At 47.0% G+C, this 23,039-nt stretch overlaps 1 protein-coding gene across 2 annotated transcripts in view; it reads right to left on the reverse strand.

Annotated features, from left to right (window-relative positions):
- The window catches only part of SPON1 (spondin 1), a 295,913-nt gene that overhangs the window by 17,519 nt on the left and 255,355 nt on the right, over positions 1–23,039 (reverse strand). For both annotated transcript variants that reach the window (XM_077960460.1, NM_001266118.1), the window contains 1 exon segment: positions 6,805–6,869. In XM_077960460.1, coding sequence (XP_077816586.1) covers positions 6,805–6,869 — 65 coding nt within the window.

Below are 23,039 nucleotides of genomic sequence, written 5' to 3' on the forward strand. Positions count from 1 at the left end.
GCAAAAAATGTCTCCACTGAGTGTGACTGACAAAGTGTTAATATCTATACTATGTACAGAGCTAATCCAAATATGTAGAAAAAGATCCCACTAGATAAAGTTATGAACAGACAATTCACATTAGATATGAAGACCCAGAGAAATGTTTCCTCTTTCTACATTTGGAGAGGCAGTATGGTGTGGAGGGAAGAACCCAGGGCACTGGTGACAGTCAGAGCTGGATTCGAATCAGCTGTTTATTTCATAGCTATGTGATGGGGGCCTCCACCTCACCTTTCTTTGCAGTTACTACACTGCCAAATGGGAGCATCATCATCCTGCCCCAAGGTTTTATTGTGAGAAAATTGCTTATCATTGTGAGGGACACATAACAGGGCTTGGTAGAGGTTGATTTCCTTCTCATTCAACTTTTCCGAACAAAATGTTCCAAAACACCATAAAAGAAAAGAGGTAAGAAAGGATTTTGAAACTGCTTCCAGAGACTTACAATCCCCTCCTAAATTACAGATCCACACCAATGAGACTCAGGAGGGTTTCCTAAACCACTCATGCTGTGTTCTGTCTCTCAACCTGTGTTTTCAAAAATCTGAATTTTCAGAGTTGCAAAAACTCAATCTGGCCACGAGAGGGCGCCCAAGTCATTCTCTAGGCTGAAGTCCTGCAGGGGTGTGTGTGGAGAAAGGTTTGAGGGAGGTTCCTGTAGCGTTGGAAAACGCTGTGTTTATAACCAGGAGGCATCTAGGACTCCAGGTCCATCTGGACGCTTAGATCTACCACCTGCTCCTCTGTCCAAGGCCCATCTTCCCTTAGCATCCCGAGGACATCGATGGACCTGTGCAGCTGTTGCAGGAGGCAGGGAGAGCCCTGATCTTCCAGCCCTGATTTAAGAGAAAGCTGTCTCTGGCCTCCCGGGGGAAGGTGGCTTTGGATTTCTGGAGAAGGCGACCATGTCTCTACTCCACTGGCCTCACAGACACGACCTTTGTCTAATCAATGTTAATCTGGCAGAGTGCCTGGAAATAATTTAAGGTGATGACAGTGGTTTGCAGGATTCATTATAAGAAAGGAAAGAAAAGTTATTTGTAAAAGTTCCAGTGATTCTTAGTATTCAAGATGCAATTGCAGGAACCGAATGATGGACATTCAGAATTGATTTGTAGGAAATCTGGGCATTTTCTACTTAGGCGCCAGAGGAACTAGGGAAGGATGTGGGTTTTGTTCAGAGTTTGCCTTTCCCGTCTCTACCTGCACCCTGGGCTGTCGGAGCCACAGCTTGATTTATTGAGCTAAATAAGTCAGCAGCTAATTTGCTCATTCATGGCCGTCCTTTGAGAAGTGGTCCTGGGGATGAAGTGGTCCTGGGGATAAAGATGCAGATCATTGAAAAACAAGTCAGTTTCAACGGGCAGGACCTTGCAAAGTAGGTCACCCTGGCTTTCCACTGGGCCGAGGGAGGCTGGAATCCCATTAACCTCAATCAGGCAGGCTCAGCAAAGAGGGGCAGGGCTGTTTCTGCAAAACAAAACTTGGCTGCATGTAGGCTTCCTAATTTGACTTCCTAATGAGATTTGGAAGAGGAAAGGGGGGACTGGGGTATGGGAAAATCAAAGGAAAATTCCTTTCCCTTAACAAGCCGGTAGCATTGAGTGCAGAGGTTTTAGGTGTTTGGGAGGTCTAAGTGTTTGCCATCAATTAATTTTGTTCTACTGGGGCCTCAGGAAGTCTGAGGGGTAGGTGAAATGTGGGAAGCTGTCCCAAAATATTCATTTCAGTTTTTCAGAAAGTCTCTCCCATCTTAAAAAAGAAAAATAAAATGCTCTTTGACTCTTTCATCCCCTTGGAGCCAGGTTCTCTTCTTTCATAGCAAACTTCACAGAAGGGTCGTCTGTACTTGCTGACTCCGTAACCTCATGCTCTGTTCACAGTTCACCCGCTCTGGGCTGTTTTTCCCCCTCATCACTCAGCAGAAAGGATTCTCCAAAAGTCACTGATGACCTTCCTGTCGATAAACCCAAAGGGCTTCCTGCAGCCCTGATCTTTCTTGTTTTCTCGGCTGCACTGGGCACAGTCGACCACCCGCCTCAAACACTTTCTTCTTTCCCCTGGATTTCTCCATACCAAGCTTCCTTATCGATTTCTTTGCTGCTCCTTTGATGCGTCCTTTGCAGGCAAGATTCCTCAACGTTCAATAGTAGAGATCTTTGGAACTCAGTCCTAAGCCCTTGATTCCTATTCTTATGCCCTTGGCATTGATTGTCTCCCATTCCTTGAGGACTCCCAATTTTAGATCTCAGTGCAGAATTCTTGCCGTGAGTTCCAGAGCTATCTAGGCAACCGTATACTTAACACCTCTAATTGGAAATCTTGAATACATCTTAACAACATACATTTAGAACTGATCCCATGATCTTTCCCACCGAACTTCATCTAACGTTTTCAGCCTTATAAGTGGCTTCACCAACTCCTTTGTTATGCCAGCCAGACACATGGGAAACATCTTGACTGCTCTTTCTCCGCCTCCTTATTCCACCTATTGCCACAGCCCGTCGATTTTACCTCCTACGCGTCTCGCACATCTCTGTACCTCTCTCCTTTTCCGCCACCACCACCATCCTAGTGAAGTCACAGTTAATTCTCTCTGGTTTTCTGTAGTAGCCCCCCTCACTGGGCTCGCCACATCTACCCTTTCACACAGGCGCCAGTGTTGCTATTGCTTTTTAGTTTTTAGTGCAAATATGATCATGTCGTCCTTGTGCTTAAAACCCTTCAATGATTTACCATTATTATTATTTGAGAGAGGGTCTCGCTCTGTCACCCAGACTGGAGTGCATGGCTCATTGCAGCCTCAACCTCCTCGGCTAAAGTGATCTCCTGCCTCAGCCTCCCAGGTAGCTGAGACCACAGGCACATGCCACTATGCCTGGCAAATTTTTTAAACTTTTTATGGATGGGGGTCTTGCTTTGTTGCCCAGGCTGTTCTCAAACTCCTGGGCTCGAGTTAGCCTCCTGCCTCCACCTCCCAAAGTGTTAAGATTACAGGTGTGAGCCACTGCCCCTGGTCTTACTCATTACTTTTAATGCAAAAATTCAAATAAAAAATTTCAAATGTTACATGGCATGGCCTCACACCAAACTCATCTTTGATTTCTGGATCTAGTTAGACCAAAGCCTTTCAGTGCCTTAGACATACTCTACTCCCTCCTCATACAGGGCCTTTGCACATGATGGTCTCTCCAGATTTTCTAGAATGTTCTCCCCTTTTCTTCTTTGCTTAGTTAATGCCTACTGCTTCCTTAGATCTTAGCTTCATTGCCTTTTTAGGGGGGAGCTATCTCTAACCCCCAGGCACTCTCATGGCACTTTATGTCTTTCCTTCATAGACGTGTCACATTTATTTGTGTGATCATTTAGTAAATATCTCTCCCCACTGAATTGTAATCTCCATAAGGAACTGTGCTGTGCTTACCACAGTGTCCCTAAGCACCTTTCACAGGACTTTTTTTGGGGGACTCTCCTATCAAGGATGTTTCAATCTTCCTTGATAGGATACAGGGTAAGTGAAAGTCAGATTTTGTTTGTTTTGGGGTAGGTGTGAGACCATTCGGTGTGGTCACATTGTTAATTTCATGCCAATCAGAAGGCTCATTAGCAGGTATATATGTCTTCATTAATTTAAACATAGGAATATGAATGAATTGTTACTTAATTGGAAGGATCTTGTTATAGTGAAAAGCACAGGCATTAGAATCAGCTGGGTACTGTTGGCATTCTATATCCACCCTTGCTGTCATATGACCTCTGAGTCTCAGTAGTTTGGTCATTGGTAAAATGGACATTGCAATACCTACCTCATGGTTATTAGGATTAAAAGGGATAATAAAGGTCAGTGCCTACTTGGACCCAAGGAGATGCTGAAAGTAAAAGGACTGCTCTCTCTTTCCTCTCTCCCTCCCTTCCTATCTCTTTCCTGAATGTGCTTTGATTTGTAGTTTACATCTTCCTAAGCCCAGGCTCCTCAAGAGAAAACCGGCAGAAAGATTCCTTAACGGTACAAAAATTGGTACCCACAAACTCTCCCCACCCCTACCTTCCTTTGATCCCCTCCCCACTTAGAGGACCAGAAGTGAGGGGTTCTTTACACACAGGTTCTGGGAGCCGAGGAACTGGGAGAATCTGAGGAGACAGCATAGTAAGGATATTCAGGGTGACCCGACTGGTAACTGACGTTAATTATGCAAAGGGCACTGAGGGCTTTTGTGAATTCACATCGTTGTTTTTTGGTAGGACAGGTATGAGATGGGCAAAGGTGCATCTGCCAGGAGAGCGCCTTGGGCAGGCCCTCCCTCGTGTTGCTTCTCTTGGAGGGCAAGGCATTTCCTGGGCTGGGTGGGTTTTTTCCTGCCCTGGTGTGAGCTTCCTTAGGGAGGATCCAGAGCAAGGCTTAGAGCTCACAGCAGGCTAGAAAAGGCCTCCATGCAGCCAGCTGGGCTGCCCTGGGCCAGCTGTCTGAGTGTTGGTCTCTTTTTCCCTCCTCAGGCCTCCACTCAGAGCCTCAGCTCCACCCAAACCTGGGCCAGTCCTGACCAGCACAAGGAACACCTTTCAGGCGTAGCCCCATGTCCCTCCTGCACACAGCAGGAGGGGGATCTGCCCCTGCTCTGGGGCTCCAGAGCCACTCCTCACTCTAACATTTATCCCCTTGGAGTTTACAAGGCTGCCATGATGACGTTATATTTTATATATTCAGGTTATATGGTGCTGCCTGGACTTGTGCAAAGGGAAGACCTGGAGTGGCACAACTTTGTCTGTTGTCTGTCTCCCCTCAGGCTGAGTGTTCCAGAGAACTAGGACTGCGTGTGCAGGGCTGGCGCACAGTAGGGGATGGGCCGTTAGTTTGCCGAATGGTTAAATGTGCAGGTTTCAGGTGCCTCACCATAGTTTCTGTGTTCCCAGCCAGTCAGCTATGAGCACTCCTCCTCCCTCACCCCCGCTGCCCTATCCTGGGGCATCTTCCTTTTGAATGTCCAGCACTTTCCTCCCTTCCTCTCCTGTGGATTTTGCCTTTTCTCCCACTGAGCAGTGTCTCCCACATTGCTCATGTTGTTGCTGTCTTCAATATCGGTGTTAATGGATGTAGACTACTCCCTAGAGGGGCTGGCCAAAGCTTCTTCATAAACCATCTTCTTGGGGTCAGTCAGGAGCTTCTTCTCCTCCAGGCCTTGCATCTTTAAAGGATAAGCAGAATCAAGGCTTGTTCAAGGATCTGCCCAGGATTCAGGGTGGCCTGCATGAGGTGCAGTATGGGGAGGCCAGGAGATGAACCCTGACGTGTGTTTCGCCCACCTGTGCACACTAAACTAAGGAGTGTGGACTTGATCTTGACACTAAGCGAGGTCACAGAGGGATGAAGAAGGAGAGGACACAACAGATTTGGATAATTTTTTGTTGTTGTTGAGACAGAGTCTTACTCCCATCACCTAGGCTGGAGTACAGTGGCGCGATCACGGCTCCCTGCTGCTTGACTCCCTGGGCCCAGGTGATGCTCCTACTTCAGCCTCCTGAGTAGGTGGGACTATAGGGCATGTGCCACCATGCCCAGCTAGTTTTTTATATTTTTAGTAGAAGCAGGGTTTTGCCATGTTACCCAGGCTGGCCGGAGGATTTGGATTTTTTTTTTTTTTTTTTTTTTGAGACAAATTCTCACGCTGTCACCAGGCTGGAGTGCAGTGGTGCAATCTTGGTTCGCTGCAACCTCCGATTCCCTGGTTCAAGTGATTCTCCTGCCTCAGCCTCCCGAGTAGCTGGGATTACAGACATGCGCCACCATACCCAGCTAATTTTTATATTTTTAGTAGAGATGGGGTTTCACCATGTTGGCCAGGATGGTCTCAATCTCCTGACCTCGAGATCCGCCCGCCTTGGCTTCCTAAAATGCTGGGATTACAGCGTGAGCCACTGCGCCCGGCCAAGATTTGGATTCTTAAAAGATCGCTCTAGTAACTGTGGATGAGGAATTGGACTGAGGGAGACTACAGCAAAGGAAAGAGGTGACGTGGTGCAGGTGAGAAAGGGTGATGGCTGGAAGGAATGGGAGGAGAACAGCCAAGTAAGGACTGATTTGTGAGCTGCTCAGAAGGCAGAATCCACAGGGCTTTGAGACTCACTGTACTTTCAATATTTCTCCACATGGAGAACAGCAGGTTTGTTGAAGGTGATGGGACCCATTTGGGACATGATGAGTTTAAGGTCCAGGTGGACCATTCATGGAGAGGTGTCCAAAAACCTGACGGATATACCACTGTATCTATCTATCCATCCATTTGGCAGGAGGTCGTTTTGGAGACTGTCAGCATACGCCTAGTCACCTGACTCAAGGGCAGATAAAATCTCTATGGGACAGAGGAGACAGAAAAGAAATGGGACTGAGAATGGAAGCCAGGGTAAATCTGACTTTCCACACGTCAGACTGGCTAAGCGTGAGTATAACCTGTATGCTCTGAGGGTGAGGGCATGTTCGGTCTGTTGTGGCTGAGAACATTGGTGAACACGGAACAGTTAATCCTCACATCTGAGTTGGGTCCACTGTGGCATCAAGGCCATTGGGGGAAAACAGAGCCTGAGCCTGCATCCTTGAGAAGATAGGGCAGGTGTGATGCTCTGCACCTAGAAAGCATCTTGCCTGCTTGTTAACGGAGAAGTATTGCTAATTTTAACAGCATAGCTGGTATGTGGTGGCCATTAGGTAGGTGGCCTTGAGAAGGGGCTAGGATAAGACAGGCCAGGCGAGGGACTTGTGTTACTTACACGTTGAGAGGCTGCCAGGCTGGCCACTGGGCTTTGGCTTTGATGACGGTGAGGACCTCATCACTCTGCAAAAAAGGACCACAAATATTTAGTGAACAGAGCAGGGCTCATGGGAACAACAGGGCTTTGAGCTGGTGACACCGTTCACCCCACTCCCTCACCTGCTGTTGGAACTCTTCCTGCCTGGGTTTAGAGCCACCTTTCTCTGGGATGGGGGAATCCTGGGGTCTCAGTGATACCAGGAGAGGGGACTGAGTGTCTAGGTATGTCCTGGACACTGAAGGGCCACTGAGTCACACCTTTGGTTTCCAGCTCAGCCCATCCCTTCCCCACTAGAGCAGAGATCTGGCCTGGATTCTGCTGTGGTTGGCCAGACTCCCATGTCATGTCCATTCCAGAGGGCAGAGCCATACTCTGTGTCCAGACACTGAGTGGGGCCTGCTCCAGGCCAGCTGGGTCAGCAGAAGCTGCAATGTGGCTAACACCTGGCCCCGAGGACTGTCCCCCCAAGGCCTGTCCTGCTGGTGAGACCCATGGCTGGATCAGACTCCCTTGGACGAGGAGGCCAGCACAAAGCTGAGGCCCCACACCCGTGGTGCTCCTCAGGTTCTCTGGCTCTGTTTTGCTTTGGATGATGAATAAAGCATGATAAAGTTATTTTAGGGATAACTGGGAAACTCGAAGTAATTTTTTGAGGAATAATTTGATAATTAACATTTTGAAGGAAAGCATTGAATGGTCATCATAGGGCAAAAATCAGAACTTTGTTGATCTTGCTTAACTTTGAGGTTTGGTTGGGATTTTGTTTTCAATTACCCACTGCGGGTGAGGGGTGCCATGATCTTTGCAAGGCTGGAGGCCTCCACAGGCCGAAGTTCAGCTTTGGTGGGGAGCTTTCCCCAGAGTAGAGTCAGCTGGCCCTGTATTACCCCTTACCCTGGCCCGGGCCCAGCAGTGCTCAGACACAATAGTCCATTGTGTGTGGAAAACTCCAGAATGTCACCAGCTGGGGAAGGAAGGGCTTTGTTGCCAACTGAACAGATCCCTGAGTTCCAGGGGAAGAGACTTGCTTGGCTGGCTCATGGCGACAAGGCTATAGTCCTTAGAGTCGTGCCTGGCAGCAGGTGCCTAGAATATAGTTAGGATGCATTGTGACCTTCTCCCTGGTTGGGTACCTTGCTCAGAAAATCCCACAGCCCCATGGAGACTGGAAGGAAGGAGGACAGTGCCGTCTCTGAGGCTCAGGCCCAGAGGTTATAAAATGCTTTCTGGTCCAGCGCTTCCCATTTACCATGCAGGAAAGGGGCTGTTGGGTGGTGGTGGTGCAGAGGAAGGCGGCTTAGCCAGACCCAGTGTGGTCTGGGCTCCTACAGACAGTCCTGGGCGAGGAGAAGGGCCCACAAAGACAGGCCAGCAGCGGTGAGCCACCCAGGAAGCTTGCAGCCTCCACCTAGGCTCAGGCTCCCTGGGGTGCCCTCTTTGCATTAGATGAAAAATATCTTCGGATGCACAGACACCCCAACATTCATACGTCTGCAGGCAAAGCATTTCCCAACAGAGCAGTTACGTTTCTCATGCAAAATATATTTATTTGTTTACAGTGTATCCCTTCTTCCCTCCTAAGAAATACCTGTTGAATGACCGAGAAGTTGTTTATCCTGAAGTCACATATAGAACACAACTTATCTGTCTCCTGAGTGCCAGCTCTGTATCTCCCCAGACCTGGTTTTCTTCCAGTCATCTCATATGCCTCATGGCTGAGCCCTTCCTCTGACCTCAGAGTCCTGCTCCTCCTCCAGCAGCCCGGCCTGGGTTGAAGGCACAGCTCAGGCACGCCAAACACCACCAGCTCCCTTCACCCCCGACACCGGTCAGGTTGAGGCCTCCAGTGTTCACCTCCTTCCACAGTCTCCCCTCTGGCCACACTGTCTCCAGTATCTTCTTGCTTCCCCCAGTTCATCCTCTACTTGCTGCAAATCTGACCATATCTGTCTCCTGCCAAAACCCTTCAAAGGCTCCTGGTAATTTCCATGACAATTTCTTACTTCCTGAGTTTTGCTTACGTGGTCCTCATCATCTAGTTCTGCTCTACTTTTTTTCTTTGATTTTTAATTCCAGAATAATACACACATTGTGGAAAACTTTAGCATCACAGAAACTCACGACGTAAATGTTGAACACAGTCTACTTCAACAGCGACCCTGCCTTCTGTCTCCTTCTCCCTTTCCAGAATATTACAGCGTGGTGTGTTATCTTTCCAAATCTTCTACGATGCACATGTAAGGATGTGTGTGTGTGTGCATGCATTATATTTAGCTTTCCCGCCAAATTTGTGTCATACTGAATATCTTGTTCTGTACCATGACTTTAAAATATTTCCTTAATGTCATATCACAGGAAACTCTCCATCAGTATATACTATATACTATATATACTATGTATCTTATCTCTCTTTTTTGATTTTTAAAGTGTTAGATATCTTCAAATTATGGCAAGCCAGGTCAAGACTTATAAAAAGGGAATCGGAGATACTGTCTGATGACAATCCCTTTGCTCTTGAAGAAATATTTCACTAGAAAATAAAATCAATGTGGGTGGAGTGAAGGTGGCTGCCAAGTTAGCTGGCCCTGCAGATTCACCTCGCTTTACAGTTAAATTTTGGTTTACAGGTCCCAGCTAACATAGTGATTTTGCTTTTGTAGTATATAACTCTACACACACACACACACACACACACACACACACACACACACACACTATTGCTTCTTGGCCTTTTGGCCAAGATCAAATGTACAACTCCACAAATACAGTTGGGACCCTACATTACCATTTATTTATGGTGATGAAACTCCATTTAGATCTATGGAGGCTCCAAGGATGGTGGGTCCATGTGTGTGGGCATGACAGCTTCCTGCTGTGAATCTTTTCATCTAGTGGTTACACAACATCTGCATGGTCAACAGCTTATTGTTCTCTTTTTTGGCGATCATTTGAGTTAAATGAAATAGAAAGCAGGAGCATTCTACCACACTTATTTAAAAAGCTACATATTTTTGTTGAAGCAGCAAGTTATCTGGTAGAACTTAACTTCTACAGGATCAGAGAGAATCTTCCTCATTTATGGCCATATCTCCATGCCCACGGTTGCTCAGTAGATTGTTGAAAAAGCAAAGTCACACCATTCTCTTTGATGTATGCAGACAGTTATGTAGCAGGGGATATTCTCTAACTTATTCCACTGGCACCATTAGTAAATATTTAGTTGTTTTCACAAATGATGCTGTGATGAAGACTCATGTACATATTTATTTGCTCATACATCCAAGGATTCCTGTGTCATTGAGTCAAAGGAGTGATCAAAACATGAAGCAAATTTAAAATTGTAGTCGGCCCTACCAAATTGCCATCCAAATGTCTGTACTAATTTCTACTCCCAGCAAGGATGTGTATGTGCCCATGTTCTCAATTTAGGGCACACAAGATACTCTTCATCATTTTTAATGCTTATGAATCCAGCAGGCAGGAAAGTAGCGTAGTTGAGAAGCATAAGCTCTTGAATCATACCTGAGGTCATATGCTGATGGTACCATTTACTAGCTCTGTGTTTTTGTTTTGTTTTTGAGACAGGGTCTCATTTTGTCACCCAGGTTGTAGTGCAGTGGCACGATATCAGCTCACTGCAGGCTCAGCCTCCCGGGCTCAAGCAATCCTCCCACCTCAGCCTCCTGAGTAGCTAGGACTGCAGGTGTGCACCACCACCCATGGCTAATTTTTGTATTTTTGTAGAGATGGAGTTTCACCACATTGCCCAGGTTGGTCTTGAACTCCTGAGCTCAAGTGATCTGCCTGCCTCGGCCTCCCAAAGCGCTAGGACTATAGGTGTGAGCCACCGTGACCTGCCAAGCTCTGTGTTTTTTGGCAAGTCTCGTGACTCTCTTAGTTTTCTCATCTGTGAAATAGGGTAAAAAGAGGATCTTTTGCATGGGGTTGTTAGGGGGACTAAATGACAACTCATGTAATGTGCCAGTGAAGTGCCTGGCACATAGCAGGTACTCCATCAATATTACTCATCATTCTGATTCTTACTTACATTCAGGCCAAGTTGGTATCAGAATTGACTTGTGCTGCCTGAGTACAGAGACTGGAGCACACAGTTGCAGGTACAACCCACAAAGCCTCAGGAGAACTTCTCTCCATTGAAAGCCAAGCTCTGCGTCTCAGGGAGCATATGATGGAAGGCTTATGTAGCTTGGATGGGGGCACTGGGGCCCTGGGCATTTCATATTCTGAAGAACGAAAGACTTAAATTCAGAGTAAGCAACCCACACTTCAGACTTAAATGAAAAGCTTATTTTAACAAGTCTCTAAGGCACAGACAGGAACTTTCAAGAATCCTTAGAGCCCCTCTCAGCTCCCACAGGACCCTTTTCAAACAAAGTGTTTCAGGGCATCCACAGTTCATGCTTCGTTAGGATGATGCCAATTAAAATAGGAAAAAACCCAAAGATACTACAGGCCACTCATAGTCATCTTCCATTTTGCTTTTGTAAGCATACTGTGGGGCTATAACAGCTGTACTTGTACCTCACAGTTACTGGTACCAAATGGGAACAGCACATCCCCTAACAGGCCATGGGCTGAGGTCAGGTCTGGAGGAAGTGGGTTCATGTGGAATGAAAACAGATCTGGAACAGATCTGTTCTGGAGGCAGCAATTACATCAGTACCAGGAGGTAAACAGGGTGGTCTGAGCAGAACAGACAGTAAGGCTGTGAGTCTAGGGTCAGGGCTGGTGTCTGAACCAGTCTTACCCCACGCCGTCCCTCCCCCGCACTCCAGAGCCAGCACCCAATGAGGGAGAGCTCTGAGCATCTCAACTGTGCCCATAGCAGAAGGCCAGAGTCTGTCACCTCCCCCTGTCCCTTTCTTGCTAACTTTTTGACTTTGTCTTCCAGTCCCGAACCACAAGCCATTTCCTCATCCTAAACATTCCTTTGCCCCTGGTAGCACTGAGGCTCAGACCTCAGTATGGAGTCAGCCTGGCCAACTTCCCTGATGCCCCTACCATCTCTCCTCCCAGGAAGAGAAATGGGATGCAATCCATGATCATGGTGGGAAAGGAATAGAAACAGGTGGACATAGCGACAATAATAAAACAATTATTTATTTTTTATGTGCTAAGCATCTTGCTAACCTTATAAATTGCCTAATAGATAGCATCTGATTTAATCCTTATAACACATTTGCAAGGTGGGTATATACTTTTTAATCCTCAGAAACACATTTAATTCGGCCAAATTAGTTTCACAGTCAGCCGACTGAGCTAGAGTTTAGACCTCAGTCTGATTCTAGAGGCCACACTCGTTGCCACCGTGAACCCAGGCAGAGGTGGACTGAAAGTACACACTGTGGCCCAGGAGAACCAGGCCCACCCCTCCTACTTCTGCTGCTCTTAAGGGCATGTCCTAGCCTACTTTCAGTTCTGCGTATCACAGCCACACGTGGAAGACTATCAGACTATGTTCACAATGCTGAACGTTAATGCTGTTCTGACAACAAGTTTTGATGAAGCCAGGCTCCTTGGGCTGAAGAAAAACTGTCTGCTACTAAACAGGGGAAAATCCAGTGCCACTAATTGCAAATGCAGTGATACACAGCTGTACACACAGTGTGCATTCCCCCATTCAACAGCTTGTTTCTTACAGAAAGCCTTGGAAATAGCTATCATGCTCTCCACTGCAGGTGAGGAAGCTGAGGCTCAGAGAAGTCAGGTCACTTGCTGACCACACAGGAACCACGATTCCAACGCAGGTGTACCTGACTCCAAAACTCACATTCTTTCCACTTTCCCTGACTGTCCTTCCTCTCCATCCTTCTCTGCTCCCTCCCCCATGTTGCTCATTTTGCAGCCAGAGCACAGCTGACCCTGGTTGGTGGCTTTCTCCAAGGAGCCCTTGCTTTGAGGTACAGGCTCACTGGGGTTCCCTCTGGGAGAGCAGCGTCTGGAACCTTGCATAGGGATCCTGGTGAGCACTATTTGGCCCATTATTTGCTTTTTCCCTTTCCCAGTTGCCATGCACAAAAAATATCCATCCTGACAGCTTCTAACTCTGAAGGTAACTTTTTCATGCCTGGGTGAGTGTCCTGGTGATGAGTAGCAGGAAATGGGCCATTTTATGAGGTGATCACGGGGCTGTAAGCATCTTTAAAACCAATTGTGCCCAACAGTCGCCTCCTCTCATTTCTACAGGCTCTGGGCTTCTCAGGTCATAAATAAAACAGCTCATATTTGGTGGCACGTTATAGTTTGCCCACGGTCTACACTGCTGCCCTCTGAGGAAGGCAGGCAGGTGTCCCCATTTCTCAGGTGAGGCAACAGAGACTCACCTCTCCTCTGACAGCAGACTCACTGCTCCCTTCAAGGCACCAGTGACCTCTCTGTGCCAAAGCCAAAGTCAGTGCCCAGCTCTCGGCTCTCATGGCCTCTCAGCAGTATTTGACACAGCTAGTCACTCTCTCTGCCTTGAAAAGCTTTCTCCTCGGCTCTGGGACTTGCTACCTCTGATTTTCTTTCCACTTCATCAGCTGTTCCTTCTCAGTCTCCTTCGCTGACTCCTCTTCACTTTCCTCTAAAGCTTGAAGTGCCCCAGGGCTCAAGCCTTTGGTCTTCTTCTCTTCTATCCACACTCCCTTGGTGATTGCATTGAGTCCCCTGCCTTAAAAAGCCAACTGTGTGTGTGCTGGTGATTCCTAAGCTGTAATCTTCTACTGCAAACTGGCCTCTGATTCTAGACTTGCATATCGGCCACTCAGCATTTTCATCTATATATCTAAGTAGCATCTCAAACTCAGCAACATGCCTGAAACCAAACTCCTGATCTTCCCCTCCCTAAGCCCAGCCTCCTTCATTCTTCCCATCCCATTGCATGGCAATGCCGTACTTCCATTTCCATCCATCCTGGATGCCTCTTTCTCTCCCACCATGCATCTCATCCATCGGCACACCCTGTCAATTCCACTTCCAAAATATCTTCATGATCCAACCACTTTCCATCTCCTGCCTGCCTCCATCCTGATCCAAGCCACTATCATTGTTCAGCTAGATGAGTGCGGTTGCTTCCTAGCAGGTCTCTCTACCTCCCCTCCCTCCCTCTAGACTCTTCTTCATGCAGCAGTCATATCATGCCATTCCTCTGGCCAAAATCCTCCAGCAGCTTTGCATCTCACAGCAGACAGGACCTTGCTCTGGTCCCCCGTGCCCTCCATGGTCTACCTGTCCTCCTGAGCGTCATCTCTTACTACTCTTCCCCAACCTGGCTTTCAGCATCCTGGACTTCTTATGTATCTTTAAACATGCCAGGCACACTTTGCACTTGCTGTTCCCTGTGCCTGGAATGCTGTTCTCCCAGACACCAGAACACTCTCTCCTTTGTTTCCTCCAGGTCTTTGCTCAAATGTCAGCTTCTCAGGGAAGCCTTTGATGTCCATGGCAGGTCCCTGCTCCCCTTTTGACTCAGCATCCCTATTCCTTTATCCCAGTATCTTTTCTCCATAACATTTGCCATTATCCAGTTGACTGTGCATTTTGCTTATTATTTTTTTTTGAGGCAGGGTCTTTCTCTGTTGCTTAGGCTGGAGTGCAGAGGCATAATCATGGCTCACTGTAGAATGACCTCCTGGGCTCAAGCCATCCTTCTACCCTCAGCATACCAAATAGCTGGGACTACAGGTGCCTGCCACCATGCCCAGTTAGTTTTTAAATTATTTGTAGAGATGGGGTCTTGCTTTGTTGCTCAGGGTGGTCTCAAACTCCTGGGCTCAAGCCATCTGCTTGCTTCAGCCTCCCAAAGTGTTGGGATTACAGGTGTGAGCCACTGTGTCCTGCCTTATTTACTTTTTATTGTCTATCTACCCCTGCTAGAATGGAAGCTCCAAGAGGGTGAAGGTGTTTGTATGTTTTGCTCCCTGCTGTACTATCAGTGTTTAGATCTATGCTGGGAACACACTCAGCTAATACTTCTTGGATGAATGAGAGGCTGTGATGAGGAAGGGGCTGGTGTCTTCCGAGCCCCAGTCCGTGAACACTCTCTTGACCTAGGATGGAGCCAGAGTAGTGTGAAGTGACACTCATCGACCTGGGTGTTAGCTCGAGGCGCTGGAGGAGCAGTGAGAGCCCCAGCATAGAACTGTGCCAGCACTGCCAGGTAGAGGAGGGGAAGGGACAGCATACACGGGCCACTTTGGGAACCATGGTCAGAGCTCACAGGTTCTGAACCTGGCTCAGGTGGGCAGGCTGGCTGGCTGTTCATAAGTGCTTATTCCACGCCCCATCCCCTGGGAAGCAGCTGCCATCACAAGCTGCTGTCTGATCAGCTATTTCAGAGCCAGAGAAAGTATCTGAAGCCTATTAGCAGATCCACTAGAAGATGATGCGTTTGCACAGAAGCATTTCAAATTCAATTTCTTTTTATTTCTTTTCAAACACAGCTTGTAATTCCGATGGGAAAATTGCATAATGCCCATAGATAACAATTTTCCCCTGAGATGGTTTTGTGGAAGCAGCTTGGCATTTCTGAAGCCAGAGAGGAAGGGCCCATCAGAGCTGTTTTGGGCCTGCCCCACTGCCCCTCCGCCCAAGGGCTGCCTCCGGTGGGTGGGAGCTCTGAGGACTCACATCACCCTATTACCTTCTGTGTGCTGGCACTGGCCATCGGCATTTATTTAGCTTGTCCTTTGGTAACTGAAGTACTATCCTGGGTTTAACCTCATTTTCTGCATTTTTATTATGTTCTTTTTAGTGCTCATGCAAGTCAGCTGCTCCCCTGAGTGAAATCAGTGAGCAAAGGAGCAGAAGAGGCTGATGGGGCATGCCTGCCTCCCATCCCACCAGCCTCCAGGACCTGCTCTTTCGTAACCTGCCTCCCCATCTTCTACCCGACCTTCAGCAGTCAGAAAAACCTTAGTGCCAAGGCCAGAGCAAAGAAGGGAAAAAGAGGCCACAACAGAAGATATTCAAACATCATGTAGGTGATGCTAAATCCAAACAGGAGGAGAACATCAAGCAGCGGCTATCTGCCTTCAAACAGAAGGGGCTGCGAGGAAGCCCAGCCCGTGAGCCAGGCCATATCTGACTGGAGGTGCTTCAACCTGTAAGGATAGTGCCCCTTTCAGCACCCCTAACCCTGCCCCATGGGAACACCTCCTGTAGTCTTCAAGAAACAGCATTGGTGGCTGGGTGTTTTGGCTCACACTGTAATCCCAGCACTTTGGCAGGCCAAGGTGGATGGATCACCTGAGGTCAGGAGTTTGAGACCAGCCTGGCCAACCTGGTGAAACCCCATCTCTAAAAGTACAAAAATTAGCTGGGCATGGTGGCGGGCACCTGTAATTCCAGCTACTTGGGAAGCTGAGGCAGGAGAATCGCTTGAACTCAGGAGGCAGAGGTTGCAGTGAGCTGAGATTGCGCCATTGCGCTCCAGACTGGGCGACAAGAGCAAAACTCCATCTCGAAAAGAAAGAAAAAGAAACAGTATTGGACACTCCTCAACAGTGATTCCCATCCCCACTGCCATCCCAGGGCAGGTCCCGTCCCAGAAGCCAGCATTAGAGCAGGGGCCGCATTGCATCCCTTCTATATCGCCAGCACCAGCCTGGCTTGTAAGAGGTATGCAGGGAATATTTAAGGGGTAAATAATGAATGAATTAATTAAACAATTAGTTAATAATAAGCTAGAGGAAGCCTCTGGCCTTGGCTGCCCTCCCAGAGGGTTTAGGGGCTCTTGTTCGGAGTGTGATGGGACTGGGACATGGCTGAGGGGTTTGTGAGCAGAAGAGTGGTATGGCCTGATTTATATTTTTAAAGGATCCTGCTGGCTGCTATGGGAAAGTAACTGGAATGGGGCAAGGTGGAGAGCAGGGACCCCAGGCAGGAGGCCATTGATGTATCTGGTGACATAGGACCAGGGAAGAGCAATGGGAGGGGTGGCAAGGCATGGTATGCAGACATATTTTACAGGTTGGCTGGGCATTATCTACTGACGAATTAGATGTGAGGTGTAAAACAAAAAGGGATCAAGGATGACTCCAAAAGGAGGTGTCATGTAGGAAGCTAGATATATAAGGCTGGATCTCAATGGAGAAGTCCAGGCTAGAGATGTAAACTCCAAGTCATCAGCATAGAGACTGGTAGTTAAAGCCACAGAATAGATTTCCCGGGGAGTGAAGGGAGGCAGAGGAGAGGATGGGGGAGAGCCAAGCAGACTAAGGTGCAATGGCCAGAGAGATAGGAGGACACCAGGACCTGCCCAGGGCCTCTTCAGAAACCCCATGCTGCCCCCATTGCTACCTCTGTGGCCCCTGTTTACTGCTGCCCTACTGCCCCCCTGCCACGTGCTCACTGCTGCTGCCACTGCCCCACTGGCCACTACTGAAAATACAAGGGAAGCAGGTTCAGGAAAGATGGGGGTGAGCTAGCGGAGCCAGCAAGCCCAGACAGCACTTTTTGAGAAGTTTGCTGTGGAGCTGAGAAAAATGGCAGTAGCAGGAAGGACATGTGATTATTTTTTAAAAGATGTGTAATATGAGGGCAAGTTTGTATGTCCAAGTGTATAATCCAATACAGAAGATAAATTCATATTGCAGGAGAGAGGGAGGGTGCAGTTGCAGGAATGGAACCCTAAGGTGAGATCCAGACCTGGGAGGGAGGAGTGGTCTTCCAGCATTGCCAGAGTGGGGAGGGAAGAAGGAGGCCGAGGACAGAGCTGCAGATGCTCCGGTTACTGGTTAACTGCAGGTGCTCTGGTTAGTGGTGACAGGCATGAGCCAGAGAGCATGTGGGTTGGGTTACTGGGGCTGATGGTGAGGACTCATTCATCCAGCAATGATAGATGGAGCCCCTAGTCCATTCCAGGCCTATTCCACATGCTGGAGAGAGAGCCCTGAACAGAAGACACACCCATCCTTGTCCTCAAGGAGCTTACATTCCGGAGGAGGAGGCAGACATAACAGCTACACGGTGTGTCCAGTGATGATTGGCTCTCTGGGGAAAATACAGCCAGGAAGGGTGAGGGGGAGGGCCAGGAGAGGGCGAGAGAGTTATGCTGTAATTTTAAATAGAGTGGTGGAAGAAAGCTTCCCCAATAAAGTAACTCAAGTATTTTAAGAAACAGATGCTGATGCACATGAAAGGGCCAGGAAAGAACTCTACCAAAATGAAAATATACCTCACATACTGAAATGAGGTCTTTAGAATTTAAAAACATAACCATGTTTTGGCCACACACACACACTCACGCACACACACACGCATACACACACAGGGTCGGGGCAGAGAGAAGCAAAAAGAATGACCCTATAATCCCACCATCCTTACCCGGCAGCTTTCATCAATTGCAATATTCATTTGCTTTGTCATAGTTGACATCATAACTTATGCACAAAACACACACACACACACACGTATATACTTTTGTATCTTTTTTTTTTTAACATATTGCTATATAGTCTTTGGATTCACCATTAAAAAAAGTCGTGTTACAAATGAGAGTATCTCTAAGATATACTAAATGTTAAAAGGAAACTATAGTACAGTTTGTATAGTAATCTATTTGTATAATCTATTTACTTTTGTGGAGGGGGTGGTAAGGATAAAGGAAATTGTGTGGGTATATATTTCTAGTTGCATAAAGTATCTCTTGAAGGATATATAAGAACATTACAAAAATCAGCTGTCTCAGGGGAAGGGAACTGGGTAACCAAAGAGCAAGGAAAAGGCTTATCACTGTGTAACCTTATATATCTTTTGACTTTCAAACCATGTGAATATATTACCATTAAAAAAATGGAGGCTGGGGCCAGGTAGGGTGGCTCACGCCTGTAATCCCAGCACTTTGGGAGGTCGAGGCAGGTGGATCACGAGGTCAGGAGATCAAGACCATCCAGGCTACCACGGTAAAACCCTGTCTCTACTAAAAATACAAAAAATTAGCCAAACGTGGTGGCAGGGACCTGTAGCCCCAGCTACTCGGGAGGCTGAGGCAGGAGAATTGCTTGAACCTGGGAGGTGGAGGTTGCAGTGAGCTGAGATCGTGCCACTGCACTCCAGCCTAGGTGACAGAGCGAGACTGTGTCTCCAAAAAAAAAAAAAAAAAAAAAAAAAAGGCAGCTGGGAACAGTGGCTCATGCCTGTAATTCCAGCACTTTGGGAGGCTAAGGCAAGAAGATTGCTTGAGTCCAGGAATTCAAGACCAGCCTGGGCAACAGAGTGAGACTTCGTCTCTACAAATAATAAAAATGAAACATAAAAAATAAATTAGCTGGGTGTGGTGGCACACACCTGTAGTCCCAGCTACACAGGAGGCTGAGGTGGGAGGATTGCTTGAGCCCAGGAAATCAAGGCTGCATAGAGCTGTGATTGTGCCACTGCACCCTAGTCTGGGTGACAGAGTGAGACCCTGTCTCAACACCATGAACGAACGAACGAACGAAAGCGAGAGAGAGAAAGAGAGAAAGAGAAAGAAAGAGAAAAGAAGAAAGAAAGAAAAAGAGATAGAGAGAAAGAGAAAGCAAGAGAAAAGAATTAAGAAAGAAAGAGAAAGAAAGAGAAAGAAAGAGAGAGGAAGAGAGAGAGTAAGAAAAATGGAAAGTGAAAAGGAAAGGTCGCATCCAAGCCTGTTTCTCAGGGTTTTCTCAACTGGTTAGTCATGAAGGCTTTTGAGGTGGGCATTGTGTGAGGCTGACCCTGCCTGTGGAGGAGAGTAGGGCGGACGTCTAGACCCGATGGGCTTGGAGCCAAGGCAGCGGCTGGGAAGGTGGGCAGAGAGACAGATCGCCATGGCAGGGGTAGAATTCATAAGATAGCTGATGGGTTCTTCACTTGACAATTTTAAAGACTGTTAAAGCTTTGTTAGGCAAGGAGTATCTTTAAAGTAACGGCAGTTTCAAAAGAAATGAGGATTCATCCAGACACCAAGATCTCCTTCTCCTTCTCTTTCTTTACTTAGAAGTGTCTGACCCAGGTGTGATTCTGGCAGCTTAGTTTGCTGGGTCCTTAAATGTAGTAACACTTCACTTCATCATCTCCCTTTATCAACTGATTTCCATAAAAAGCTTTCAAATTATTAAGTAATGAAGCTCCAAGTGACCTGAATGGGGGAGAAGTAAGTGTGCCTTAAGGTGCTCAGCACATTAGTATCAAATAAGGATCCTGGGAATGCTGCTTTCTTAAATGCTGCTATTTAAATGCAAAGTAACAGCTCTCCTAAGCTGTGAAAGCTTAACCCTTTTCATTCTCGAGTACCCCACATATTTGAGGTTTGGGGAGAGACTCGGGAGATCACAGGAGAAATTTTGTGTTGCGGCTGACACTAAAGGGTGTCCGTTCTAGGAATTTGAGAACACACACACACACACACACACACACACACACACACACACACACACAGAGGCTGTCCTCTCTTCCAGGTTTCCCATGGTAACAGAAGTTTCTCTGACCGTGAAAACCCTCTTTTAGTTATTTTCGTGGCATCATGGAGCAGGAGTTGAAGAGCGGTGTGATGGAATAGGCAGACCGAGGGTTCAGCTCTTGGCTTGGTCTCTTACATGCTGTGCAAGTTTGGGGAAAGTGCTATCCTTTCTGAGCCTGACTCTTTGTCTGTAAAACACATGTTAACGAGCTCCTTTCTGGGTCAGACACTGTGCTGGGCTCTCGGCACAGGGCAGTAGACCAGACTGCCCTGTGGAGCTTGTTCCCTGGTGGGTTAATCACAGTGCATGAAAGTTAAATGAGGTGTCAGTCAGGGCCAGGAGAATAGTAATGAAGGGGGTGCCTCTGATGACTTAGTCATACTGGCAGGCTCTCCACCCCTCTTCTGTCAGTGCAACCTCACACTACTGCCTGACACACCTTTTGGCCAAATCTCCTACATCACCTGTCATGCCCAGGCACCTCAAGGCTCGTGCTTTTGCACTGGATCCTTCTGTCTGGAATGCTCCTGCCCTTGTCCCCTCAAGCCACTCCTCTTCTGAAAAAGCTTACTGATGACCTGAGACTCTCAGATCCTCTTTGTCCGTATTTGTTCACTCATATAAAGGTATCTTCCCCACCAGGTGTCTAGCAAAGTACCCATGTCATAGTAAGTGCCTGATCAAATATGTTGAATGAATGTTCAATCAAGTTTTTATTCCCAAATATAACATGTGAATTGTGAGAGGATCTGTCCATCATGATTACTGCCACCCGAAGAAGTATTCGTAAAACTTTGTGATTGTCACACCATGGGGATATCACAGGTATATGCAGCAATTTCCAGCAGAGGTAACTGGGGTGGAAGCTTTCTAACCTTCATCTTTCTTGGAGTAGGTTCTGAAGACCTCTAGGGGCCTGTAAATATGTTGTTACAGTCTTCTTAGTTCTCTGTGGGAATTAAACATTTATATTTATATTTTTGTGAGGATAAAGAAATAGATTGCATACATATTAAGGATCATCTCAAAGATCTGGTCAAACATCACCAGGCAGTTCAGTGGCTGTGATGCATTTGTTTTCACATCTCACTGTTGCCCTGTACAACTTTATTGTGCGTTAGTGTGGAAGACAATGCGGTGCTCTGTCCAGATCTCTCTTCAGGAGTGAAGGACTTACTTCCTAGCTGCAGGGATGATGGTAAAAGGTGGCTCTTAGCTGTCAGTTCTTTGGCATTGGCCAGATACCACAGCCTAATGTGAGGTCACACTTCCTTCCAGGGTGAACCTCATCCAGTGATCCTCCAGGTGCACAAAGGTCAGTGCTCTTGTCCCCAAGGTAGGACAACTCTGAAGAGCCACCCAGCCCAGTGAGTTGGTTGGCAGAGGTCTTTGCTGGGCCTGCGACACAGCTCAACTTCTCCCTCTGCACATCCTGCTTCCTCCCCCTCACTCCCACAGCTGTGGTTCCCAAGAACATTGCTTGGTAACTTCCTGCACTCTAATCTTGATGCAGGTCTCCTTCCCAGAGAACCCAGCTGCTAAAGAGAGTGGAATGAAAAGAAGGCAGAGTTAACAAATCAAAGACATTTTGACTAGGTAAAGCCCAAAGGATATGTGTGCTGCTGCCTGAACAATGTGTTGTCAGTGGTTGGAAGAATAGTGAGAGAACTGAGTTAGCCCAAAGGGGCCTGGTGTATGCATACCAAACTCGGAAGGACCCAGGCTACGAAGGTCAGCACTGCATCGAGATTGTGAGCAGTCATTTAATTTCAGCAAAACAGCATCACCCATCACATTAAAGCAATGTTCTTAATTAGCATTTAAAGTGTTTGCAGTTTTATTTGTGTTATTATTAGTATCACTATTTTGTTTTTATAGTGTTATGAGAGCTATAAGCATAAGGAGTTCATATCTGGTTATCTTTGTACATATTTAAATAATATGATTATGAAAATCCTTATATCTCAACTTTGGGCATTTGTGAGCTTGTATTTGCCCTTTAAAAGAGATCTATACATCACTTGGGTTTGGGAATTATTTAATTTTGCAAGAGCATGGTATTAAGAGGCTGGGTTTTGGAGGCTCTGTGGCTTAGTAACCTTGGGTATGTTACTTAACTCTTTGAGCCTTGATTTTCTCATCGGTAAAATGGGGATAATAATCTACCTTCCAGGCCTGTTCCAAGATACAAATGAGCTGTAAATAAATGTAGAATGCTTTCAAAGCTTCTGACACATATTAAGTGCACAATACATGGCAGTAGTTAGGAGAGGCTGAACAATAAAGAATGCACCTCTCTGTAAGCCCTTCCTAAGCCTGGCCTGGAAAAAGTCAGTGGCCTGTATCCATCCCTGACAGAGAGTAGAAGGAGGGGTTTTGGGGGAGTTACTTTCAAGAGAAAGTCAGAGTTAAATTTGCTTAAAAGCAAGCAAGCAAGCAAGCAAGCAAGCAAGCAAGCAAGCAAACAAATAGTAAGGCCTCAAGGCACACAAAAGTGAAAGGTTAAAATAGAAAACTATGAAGAGCTGTGGCCTAAATTTAAGTTCAGGGGATCTTATATTCAGGGACCACTTAATAAATGAAATAAAGCTGGGAGTGGTGGCTTGTGCCTGAAGTCCCCACTATTTGGGTGGCTGAGTAGATGGATCACTTAAGGCCAGGAGATTGAGACCAGCCTGGGAAACACAGTGAGACTCCGTCTCTACAGAAATAACTAAATAAATGAATGAAATGAATATTGCCATGGTAAGCTAAGTAATGGTCCCCCAAAAT

The sequence above is a fragment of the Macaca mulatta genome, chromosome 14, assembly GCF_049350105.2.
Source record: "Macaca mulatta isolate MMU2019108-1 chromosome 14, T2T-MMU8v2.0, whole genome shotgun sequence".
Classification (NCBI taxonomy): domain Eukaryota; kingdom Metazoa; phylum Chordata; class Mammalia; order Primates; family Cercopithecidae; genus Macaca; species Macaca mulatta.